At 35.4% G+C, this 12,028-nt stretch overlaps 1 protein-coding gene across 1 annotated transcript; it reads right to left on the bottom strand.

Moving 5' to 3' along the window:
• Window positions 1-3,789: 3,789 nt before the first annotated feature.
• LOC137714912 (aluminum-activated malate transporter 13-like) lies at window positions 3,790-6,115 on the bottom strand. The gene is made up of 6 exons (XM_068454072.1): window positions 5,848-6,115; window positions 5,566-5,712; window positions 4,911-5,183; window positions 4,686-4,798; window positions 4,368-4,511; window positions 3,790-4,116 (listed from the first exon to the last, which is right to left on the bottom strand). Exons 1-6 carry the CDS (start codon window positions 6,113-6,115, stop codon window positions 3,790-3,792), a joined length of 1,272 nt encoding a protein of 423 aa, XP_068310173.1.
• Window positions 6,116-12,028: the final 5,913 nt, after the last annotated feature.

Here is a 12,028-nt window from a genome sequence, read left to right as displayed (position 1 = left end):
CAACGATCCCAACCCTTATGAGTGTGTTGTTGTATAAAAATTTCTCAAGTCCTAAGTTAGGCACAACATATCCGAATCCAATTTTTTTTTTTTTTCTTTCCAAAAAATATGCATGCATAAAAACACATTATATGATGAAGTAATCTCAACAATCTATTATATGATAAAGTAATCCGTCATAGTTTCAGTTACACGGTTAATTAATATATATTTATGTTATAAATAGGTAAAAAATAATGAGTGAGAACCTGTGCTGGAGAATAAAGTGGAACATGATCAATGTATCACTCTGTTTGTTTTCTTCACTTGTATCTAATAAGGAAAATGAAGAAGTAGAGAAGTGAGGGAAACTTGTATAATTTCTTTCAAATTTTATCCCTTTGTTGTTGTTAACAATGAGACAAACATACCTCTTTATATAGAGGTTTTCATCCAACTTCTTCCTTAGTGCTTGGAAAATCTACACACCAAAATAGTAAAAACAAAACTAACACTATTTAGGCCATGTAATACTTTGACTTTCATTCTAATGGCCTTCACATCACACCATTCATAAGACTTCCTCATGGATGCCCATATATCAATATCGGTTGCCTCATTAAAATCTTGCTAAAAAAAAACCCAATAGGAAAAAATCGTAGCAAGGAAAAAGAGTACAACTTTGCTTGGATTATTGATATAATGTCGAATGTGCTTTTGTTGCCTAGTTAAAATCTTGTAAGGAAAAATCGCATGTCTTGGATGCTCCCCCTGATTCCGTAATCTTCAATTTGATCAATTAATGAGTCGATGTAATCTGATACCTTGCATCAGCTTCTGGAACATACACTTTGATAGAGATTTGGTGAATAGGCCTACTAGGTTATCGTTGGAACATATTTGTCTGACTTCAATAATTTTAACCTTCTGAAGCTCATGTATATTGAAAAACTTTGGAGATATGTGTTTAGTTTTATCGTCTTTGATGAATCCTTCCTTCATTTCAGCAATGCAAGTTCAATTGTCTTCAATGATAGTTGCAGTATTTGTTCATTAAGACAGACCACATGAGTTCTAGATGTGATGGATCATTGATCTTAACTAAAAACATTCACGATTGGCTTCATGGAGAGCAAATATTTTTGAGTGATTAGAAGATGCAGAAGCTAGTGTTTGCTTCGTTGAGTACCATGAAATTATTATATTTCCATAAGTGAACACATATCCAATTTGTGAGTGGCTTTATGCATATCAGATTGAAAACCAACATCTATTTATTAAAAAAGATTATGGTCATATGTGGGTTTCTCATAATGGAGTAGGCCCATGCTTTTATCTCATGAAGATATAGTACAACATCTTAAATTCCCTTCTAATATCAAATTGTTAGAGCAGAGCTATATTTTGCTAACAAGTTGACTGAAAAAAGCTACATCTGGTCTAGTACATTATGCTAAATATAATAAAGCACCTATTACACTCAGATATGGTACTTCTAGACTAAGAACTATTTCATCATCTTCTTTTGCATGGAATGGATCTTTCGTAATGTCAAGAGATCAAATGAGCTTTATCCATGCTAAATTGCTTTAAAACCTTTTCCACGTAACTTGACTTATGGACTAAAATTCCATTAGTACAATGCTCGATCTGTAGGCCAAAACAATATTTTGTTTTCTAAGGCCTTTCATGTTAAATTTGTTTTTCAAATATTGAGTAGTTTTGTTGAGCTCTTCAGGAGTCCCAACTAAGTTGATGTCATCAACATATATTGCCACTATAGCAAATCCAAAGTTAGATATTTTAATAAACACATAAGACAAATAATATCATTGGTATATCCTTCCTTGATTAAATACTTATTGAGACGATTACACCACCTTCGTCCAAATTATTTAAAGCTTGGGTTTGGATTATTCTGTGGAACTTGATTGCAATTGTGCGCACATAGTTCTTAAACTTTCTATTCCATCGGCCTCGCTTGGGGCCATGTTCTCATCTGTAATTAATGCCACGAAAGGATGCGGTAATTGCTTCAAGGGAAACAACATTCATTTATGGGCTTGGCGCTGATCCAGTTGGTCGAGACTAATGTTTTTTTTTTTTTATTATTTAGAGCTCATTGTTCTGCTCAGCCACTGCAAAATTTTGCTCTCTATATTGATGTTGCATGAGCAAATTACATGCATGAAAAGTACTAAATGCTTTTTTCCAGCATGTCTGCTTCAATGACATTATCCCTACAAAATTTCATTTGGGAGTTGATTCTAAACATTGCAGAATTATATCTAGCAACTAACTTAAAATTTTGGATTCGTAGATGTGTCAAATCATAACGAGCTCTTTGGAGAATCACTTCCTTATGGTGATTATATCTATCTCTCAAGGCATTTCAATCATTCATGGATGTGGTGACGAATGAAGATCATGGCTTTCGCACGATCTTGGGAGGATGTTGTGTTTCCTTTCTGGATGGTGTCCCTAAGATTGCATGCCTCAAGATGGATCATGGCATCTACAACCTAGGTAAGGTAGTTATTTCAAATGTGATAAGATCAAGCTTTGCTAAGTTCGCCATTTTTTCCTGAAAAATGAGATGTGCTAGAACTTGCAATAATATGGATTCCAAGATAATGTAATATTAGAACATCTTGTACTTACAAAATTTTCATTTTTGAACTTTAGGCCAAAATGACAAGCACTCGAAATTTCAAGCTCAAGGTTACTTAATTTAGACATCAACTAAAAAATTGTTAGGTAGCTAGTAGTAATTACTACATAGACCCTGTCATCAGTATTAAATATTACTACCTTTAAAAAAAAAAATTAATGAGAAGAGCAATTGTACTACACCAGAATAAAGTAGTGCAGGATAGAAGATTACAACACCTTCTTCAACAAAATAAAGTAGTGCAGATGGGTGGTTATACTGCACCATTCAAGTTAGCAACTAAATGAAATATGTAGTGCATGATGAGTGATTACACTGCACCATTCAAGTTAGCAGCAAAATTAAATATGTTGTGCATGATGAGCGATTATACCGCACCATTAAAGTTTACTGCAAAATTAACATAAATAAATACTGAGTTAGTAGTTAGAACACCAAATAAGAAATTAACAAAATATAAGTAGTTAGTAGCATGAAGATTAGAAAAAGGTATGTAGGTAACAGATCTTCACTGTGGTGGCGAGGGATCACAAAGCAGGTAAGGAAGAGAAGGAATAGAAATAGTAAAATCCTTATGGGAAACATTTTTTGGAAATAAAAACTGATTAGAGTGTCGTGCTAATAACGTGTTATAAAAAGAAAAAAAAATAATGAGAGAGAACTTGTACTGGAGATTGAAGTGGAACAAGATCAATGTATTACTCTGTTTGTTTTCTTCACTTGTGTCGAACAAGGGAAATGAAGAAGTAAAGAAGTGAGGAAAACTTGTATAATTCTTTCAACTTTTAACCCTTTGTTGTTAATAATGATACAAACAGATATAGAGGTTTTCATCCAACATCTTCCTTAGTGCTTTTGGAAAATCTACACACCAAAATAGTAAAAACATACTAACACTATTTAGGCCATGTAACACTTTGATTTTCATTCTAATGGGCATCACACCATTCACAACAATATGTGAATATACCATAAATATAGCTAGCTGTGCATCCTTTCCAAATTAAGTCTATGCATCCCTTCCAGATTAAGTCCCATAATTTCAGAACATATTAGGAGTTTTGTAGGCCAAAAATTGGCAAATGGCTATGCACCGTATAGTTGAGAATATTAGGGTCTATATATAGGCATAGCTATATCTATTTAGTATGAAAACCAGCAATCTCTCCAAGTTCTTCAATCTCCTTTGCCAATTCTTCCACCTTTTCAACCATCTCTGTCAACAAGAAGACAAAGCTTGCAATCGCAAGTTCATCAGCATTTTCTATTGGTCCAAATTTGGAAGTTGGAGAAACAATCGAGCTTAGCTCTAGTCTCATTGACTTCAATTTGGGCACTATCACAACCTGTTGGTTGCATCGTCTCATCTTCCGAAGGCTCTCTCCAAGCTCTCTTAGGCTCCATACAAGTGTCACCCCAACAGCTTCACTAGACTCTTCGATTGATTGCTTCAGACTCGATGAAGGCTAACAATCACACACAACAGCTAAGAATATTTCTTTAAAAAAAAAAAATCAATAATTATATTTGAATACACAAAATCTATACATTTTCCGACACACTTTTTAACAGAAGTAGCCCCTACGTACGATTATACGTGAAACCCACCTGTATTAATTTCCTTTTCAGTACTAAGTGTCTAAGTATAACACTGCTGCTCAAAGAAAATGAACCAAAAAGAATTTAAGCAAAGGCTACTTTGTGCGTATATATGTACCTGTTTAGGAGATTGAAGACAGCCTTTCAGGGAAATGACAATGGTAGCTAGCTCTCGAAGAAGCTCTCCAAGTTGTAGGTATTTTGTCCATGGGTAGTGGAGACCAAACTTTCCATGCCATGGTTCCCATTTCGCAAAATTTGCCTGACATATATGCATAATTATGGAACACCAGATGACTTTTTTGCTTATAATTGATAAAAAAAAACAACTTACATGTGAGTTATATTTTCAATTACTAGAAAAGGGTGTAAATAAATTAATGTGGGTTACAAATAACAACGCTCTCGATAAAATGTGTATGAAATAGTATTATACCAGTGTCTCATCCTTTGTCTTGGAGTGCAACACCGCCTTGCAACTACTAGAAATGGAAGTCTGGTTATCCTTCATATTTTCATTGTCCTGTCTGAAGTAATTCTCCAAGCATCCTGCAAATCGTCAATTATTGGACAAGATGGTTAATTATTTTCTTAATTAGATGGTTCATGCGTTTACTTTAATCTCTAACACAAACCAATACATGCTTTAATTGTATATTACCTTCAATTGAGTCTGCTAGGAGTTGAAATTTATGAGTTGTAGAGTCATGAAGTTCATCACTAGCCCATGCGGGGTAGACCAGCAAGTTTATGAATATGCAAACAGCAAATCCCATCCCGATCGTTGAAAGACGATCACGAGCTAATTCCAACACTTTTTGGGCACGTAAACCCGATACGATTACTAGATTGAAGGTCAGGATGAAGATCATGGCTCCATAGTCGTATCTTTTCTTAATGCTTGGCACTAATCTAGAATATGTCACAGATGCACCTGAAATGTAAGGTTTACTTAACTAGTTTATCTTTTTGCTTTGATTTTTTTTCCCCTTATTCAATAAATTTCAATTCGTACCACTCAAAAATTTTATTTTATATATATATATATATATAAAATATACGATCACAATTTCGTCATCAACCATTAAAATCTGTAGTAATGCATGGTACGTGGATAAAGCGCCACGATCTTTCTTGGGTAAGGTGGAAGTTCCAAATTTTTTGGAGGCCAACTTTGTACAATATTTAGACCACGCACCATATATATATTTAACAAAAAAAAAAAGAAGATCATGCACTATAAAAGTTACGTCGCGAAATTATACTTGAGCACTTTATAATCAAAAATCAAAATTAATCGATGGCCTTAACCTTACCGATGATAAACACCGAAGAACCGATGAATACAGCGTTGCCTTTGCCCATTCCACCAACTTTTTGAGCAAAAGTTGCAGCTAAGCACCCCAAAGCACCTCCTAAAATTGTTCCTAATCCACGGTTTAAGCCCTTACCAAGTGTGGCACCTGAAAATAAATATATTGTTACCATACTTAATTAGTAACTTATTGACTTTTTTTTTGTTGGCTAAATTAAGCACAATAGAAATTAATAAAGAGCGAAATCCTTCAGTGTAACCAAAATATAGAAATAGAGCTCGCCTGCGTAGAACTCGAAAATGACGAGGACGGTCATGATAGCCCACATAGCATTCTCTCCAACTTGCTCATACAAAGGGTCGACAAGAAAGAGAAGTGAAACCAGAACTAGGGCAACTCCAACCTTGATGCTGTGAAGCAGCTTTCTCATATATTGCTTGCCTTTCTGATCAAGTATTCTATTTTTAAGATTGGAAATAATTCCGAAAATTGAAAACTTGTGCCTCTCATCTTTGTCTTGAATATTTTTGAGTACAAGGATCGAACCCATAAATTACTGCTACGAAATATTAATAGAAATATTCTCTTAGTTTTTTTGCTTGTTTTACCTAGACAGATCAATACAAATCACTCACTTTGTAGTTGTGAAGTTTGGAAGGAAGAAATCGTGCTTATATATACACGGCTATCCCATGAAAAGTAGCCAAGGTGGGACATAATATAGTAACTAGATATTAACCTAAAGTGGACCTATCTTGCTGGGGGCTCGCCACTTCAATTTAACGCCAGTACCCTAAAAATTTGTGACATGCCTCAAAACCAACATTGGCTGTATGTGCGCATTTATCAGAAATAGGGTTTTGAAGGAAATTAATAAAATTATAGTCACCTAGTGGAACACGCTTGCATGCACGAGGGTGCCTTCTATGCAATGTGCCAATGCCATTTTAGTATATAATATATGGAGAATTGTCTTTTCGCAACATATTTTGTATACGCAATATGGTGCCAATGCCAAATGAATTGTTATCGCATTTTCATCGTGGTGGTTGATCACCAAGCTTAGTGCTCATAACTCACAAACATGCATGGTTGCATTGTCCTATCACGCAAGATTATCAACAAATCGTTAATACATGTAGACTTGACAGTAGGCTTCATGTATTCAAAGTTAATTTTATCCGACTGCTACTATCACATATTATGTTTGAGGATAAACAACTTGTATGCATTTGTCCAATAAAATACTTATAAAAAAGTTAGTTTGGAATCAGAAAACGTGTGGCTGATCTTATGATAAAAGTGTAAGATTTCACATCGATCAACAGAAAGGAGGTGATGTGCCTTGTATGTATATGCCCACCTCTTATAGCACGAGGCTTTTTGGGAACTCACTGGCTTCAGGTTCCATCGGAACTCCAAAGTTAAGCGAGTTCGGGCGAGAGCAATCCTAGGATGGGTGATCCACTGGGAAGTTCTCATGCCGAAACCCAAAAATAAAATCGTGAAGGCGTGGCCCAAAGCGAACAATATCATGCTACGGCGGAGCTGGTCTGGGATGTGATAAAATGGTATCAGAGCCATTCTGCCGTTCAGAATGTGCCAACGAGGACGCTGGGTTCCCCTTAAGTGGGTTGGATTGTAAGATCCCACATCAACCAACGGAGAGGGGGTGATGTGCCTTATATGTACATGCCCACCTCCTATAGCACGAGACCTTTTGGGAACTCACTGGTTTCGGGTTCCATCGAAACTCCGAGGTTAAGCGAGTTCGGGCGAGAACAATCCTAAGATGGGTGACCCACTGGGAAGTTCTCGTCGGAGTTCCCAGAAACAAAACTGTAAGGGCGTGGCCGAGACCCAAAACGAATAATATCATGCTACGACGAAGTCGAGACTGGGATGTGACAAAAGTATATTTTAATTGGATATCATAAATTAGGGGAGAAATAATCAATCAATTCTTCTTCAAAAAGATGTCTGAAAACGAGTCAAAAGGATAGAGAATAAGTTAACTGGAAAATTAAAAAAAAATACTAAACGTACGATAAACACTGACCCTTGTAGAAAATGACACCACGTTTTACTCATAGTGGAGATGCCACTCTCTATTGTTTATGGTTTCCTTATGGCATTTTTTTGGTAAACATCTTTTATCTTATTTATGTTGGCCATATACAATTTCGTTGTCTATTACGTGATCATGTTGGCTAGCTTCTTATAAGATGATTTGTTTCCCTTCAAAATTAATGGAAACTATATATGTTATGCTTATATTTTTTTAATTACATTGGCGTGTTTTGAACTCTAGATATAGTCTATTAATTGAAAATCAGGGTATTAAATGAACAAACAAAAATTATGAAACTATTATTAACGAAGAATAGAATTATCAGGAAGGCTAAAAACTAAAAATTACATCTTGACTAACTTCTTAATACTAAACGAATACAAGCGCGCGCACACACATAGAACTAAACCTAATTCTATTAGGCAAAAAAAAAAAAAAAAAAAAACAAAGCCGAATCCTAATGGACTTGGCACTAAATCCAGATATACAACCTGAGTTTGACAGTAGATAGATGTGGATACAAGTTCTGTCATGCTAAGTTTTGATGCCAATTCAACTACGAAATTCCATCGATGCCAATGTAAGATTCTAATGCAAGATTTCAACATTAGTGCCAGTGCAAGATTCTAATGTTAGTGTCAGCGTCAATGCCAGTGCAAGATTTCAATGCCAGTGTCAGTGCCAAGTTTCAAATAAACTTCTGAACAAAAAAGCAAAAAATTCAATTTAGCACATTCATATCACTCAAGTGGTCACCAGTCACGCTAAAGCGATCATTACAGATGACAACTTCTTTAAAATAAAATAAAAACAAACACGCGCGTGGCCTTCAAGAGCCAATTTCTTTTCAATTTCCCAACAATGCAAGCACATCCCTCTCATGTTTTTTTATTTCCTTGTTCAACTGGAGGAGTTGGATGCTCCAATTAGATCCCACCTTCACTTCTTTTACAATTTCACAGTACAGTACTGTTCACCGACCTTTTCTCTTTCACCAAAAAACCCCATAATTGTCAATCGGATTCCACATAGGGTTTCCTGAGGGAGAAGTGAGTGCGATCTCTGATGGTGCGGCAGTGGATGCAGACGGTGGCGGGTCAGAGTTCAGGTAGGTGGACATGATGGTGGAGATGATCTGGATTCGGTGAGGTTAGGTTGCTAGCGACAGTGATGCGGCTGCTGGGTGCAGATGCAGACGAACAGGTCCATGCGATGGGCAAGGGTCGGAGTCGCGCCTTGCCATAGAGTCCGGCTCCAGTGCGGCTCGACATTTCAGTACTACGGAACGAAAACAGCAACTTAAACGACGACAGAACAGAGAAGCAACAAATAGACAAACTGATACCCATCAAGATCAAATTTCGAAGGATCAAACTTGCTCTGATACCAAATTAAAAATCAGAAAATCAAATGAACGAAGAAACAAATTATTATTAAAATAGAATTGCCGAAAATGCTACAAACTAGATGCTTCATCTTGACTAGCTTATTAATAAAATAGTGAACTAAACATAATTCTTTTTTTGATAAAACAACCCTAATTGGGAATCCGGACAATAAAAAACCTAAATACTATTATTTTTCCAACGTCTTTCTACATATAACTCCCTCACCACTGAACTAACCACAGTATTTTGACACGATATAGATTGAGATTCCCGTTTCGAAGGACCGTCAATTCACTACAAGATTATCATAAAGGTTGGCCTAGTCACACGAAAGGCTACGGTGGGCTGTAGTCCAGGGAAAGTTTGTGGCAATATGTATATGTATTTTACTGCGTAGTCTAATAAAATAGACAAAAAAATCTGCAAGAAGAATTATTTTTTAATGAAACCAGCCCAGCGAGTATTTAGCACAACTAAAAATATAAAAATTATCATGAAAATTGTGTTACCATTTTGTTCAAGATTATTCTGCTTTGATTCAGCTGGCTTTATATAAGTTTCAATCAAATTTTTTTTTAATATTGCCTTTACATCTGCTTTCATTGTTTTGCTTTGTGCTAGCTGTGTGATTGTAATTGAGATGTCAAGTTTTTTATCTTCTTCTTGTGTTTGCATCTAAATATATGTAAATTTGATGATTCATTGTAATTTTTGCGGGATGCAAATGCAAAACTTAATTGAGTTCATACCAAGCAAATTTTAAGTATACAAATACATAAGTTAAACTTAAATTTTTTGCATACAATATGTATGTAACAACTGATAGTTATATATAGTGCATGGTCCTGTAGGAATGCATGTATTCTCAAGTAAGTAGCAAGACATGAGAAGCACAAACCGATAAATATGGCTGGAAAAAGAGCAAAAATGAACTTATAACTATGAATTTTCGACAAAAAAAAAAAAAAAAAAAAAAAAAAACTTATAACCATGAATAAAAAGCTGATCAAGTTGAGTAAAGAAATTAATGACCTTAATTTAGTTAGATAGCATGAATATGACCTAGTTCAGCTATGACTAACCTTGACAGCATAGATTTCAACTGTCAACAATTTTCTCGTTGAGCTTTTCTAGATAGATGTTTAATTTATAAATCTGTTTTTATACTAAATTAGTAGAAAATTTAGCATCATCCTGGTCAAATTAATGTGTCTCAATTCTTGTTAAATGGATCTTTCATTTAACAACAGACCGTGTGTATTAACCAGCAGGTTCATCTCATTCGCCGCAAATATTAAGAAAATGAGTATCAATTAATAAACGTCACTAAAATTTTTATTAAGCAAGTGCAGACAAAACTGAAACATCTTCTTGAATCGCATGGATTGAATTCATAGAGCACTCAGTATCTCTTAATTAATGTGATTATAACTATACTAGTACGAGTTCTCAACATTCAAAGAAAAGTTTGTTAACTTGTTGGACTAGGGCGCACAACTTACATTTTCTTGGCTAAAAATGGCAGAACAATGCGTGGAGCTCTTCCATTAAAGACTTGACCTCCACTAAATTAAAATCATTCTATTGTCCAGCACTAAATTGGAGAGTAATGAGTGAGAGAGGGAAGATGGGGGTAAATTTGAAAATGAGTTCAAAATTGAGTTGGTCATTTGCATTTTGCTTTTTTTAGACTGGAGGGCTTCAAATCCTAGAGTTAAGTATTCATACTCATCACTCTGCCCACTCTTATCACTGAACTGGCTAATCCCAGTGACTTAAATTGACAAAGTCATTTGAACACTATTCTCTTTGTTGAAGAATAGAATCTCACATAGAAAATATAACAAAATAATGTACAACTTATACATATATGAAAAATTCCAATCCTAATAACAATGAGAACTTTTAAAATAAAACCTCACACCTAGCATTGTCATAGGTGGCTTAGTTGAGGACAATATCAGTGATGTTGGTGGTGGATTTGGACCTAAAAAGTTTATTAGAGAAGGTTAATCTTCTTACACTTCCCTGACCCGATTTACTAGGCTCGAATTTTCTTCCTTAAGTTGGATTTTCGAAAAGTTTCGCTAACTCCAACTTGAGGATAGTGGTGGGCCTTCGAAAAGTTGTGTTAACTCTAGTAATGATGAAAGGGGTTTCGAAAGTTGCATTGGATCTAGCGAATAAATGATGACCAAGCTCTTGAAAAATTACGTTACGATTCATAGTGACCAATTCCCGATGCGGAAATTGGTTTTCGTGCGATCCCACTTGAGCTCACCCGTGAAGGGCGTGTTGAGAAATAGAATCTCACATAAAAGTATAACAAAATAATATATAATTTGTATATGACAAATTTCACTCCTAATATCACTGAGGACTTTTGTGATAAAACCTAACACCTAACAATTGTGGGATGTGAAGGTAAAAGAGTCCTACATCGGTGAAAGGAGAAGCCTTGTAAGGGTTTATAAGAGATTGTGTTACTCCCAATATTGCAATTGGTTTAATTTATGGTGGAATCTCAACTTTTTTCATGGTATTAGAGCAGGTTGGCTTGTGAAGCTCAATGGCCACAAATGCTCCACGTCACCCAATTTATGTTATCGAAGTGTTTGGCTTGAAAACTCTCACACGTGATTAGGTGGCGTCTAAAAGGTAAAAGAGTCTCACATTGGTGAAAGGAAAACCCTTGCAAGGGCTTATAAGAAGTTGAGCTACTCCCCATATTGCCAATTGATTTTATGGTGGAACCTCAACTTTCTTCAACAACATGTGATTAAATTAAAGACAACATCGGTGATGTTGTTTATGAACTCATGCTAAGCCTAAAAAGTTCATGACTCCTCTACGTATTCTTGACATCCAACCATATATTAGCAGATCAATTGACACATGAACAAAAGGTAAAACCTAGATTATTTAGGTCTAATTAATTACGTTTTGGAATAATAGGCCATAGCACGATTGGCGCTCTCGATTTAAAACTAGTTTTGTTGGATAT

The sequence above is a fragment of the Pyrus communis genome, chromosome 14 (assembly GCF_963583255.1).
Source record: "Pyrus communis chromosome 14, drPyrComm1.1, whole genome shotgun sequence".
In the NCBI taxonomy this organism is placed as follows: domain Eukaryota; kingdom Viridiplantae; phylum Streptophyta; class Magnoliopsida; order Rosales; family Rosaceae; genus Pyrus; species Pyrus communis.
This window is presented reverse-complemented; position numbering and strand designations above follow the sequence as displayed.

What these genes read in the sequence shown, in the direction of transcription:
- LOC137714912 (XM_068454072.1), bottom strand. Translation starts at nt 6,115, where the DNA reads ATGGGTTCGATCCTTGTACTCAAAAATATTCAAGACAAAGATGAGAGG. An exon ending in AGACAAAGGATGAGACACTG is followed by an intron (nt 4,512 to 4,685) that starts GTATAATACTAT and finishes CATATATGTCAG; the next exon opens with GCAAATTTTGCGAAATGGGA. An exon ending in GTCTTCAATCTCCTAAACAG is followed by an intron (nt 4,117 to 4,367) that starts GTACATATATAC and finishes TGTGATTGTTAG; the next exon opens with CCTTCATCGAGTCTGAAGCA.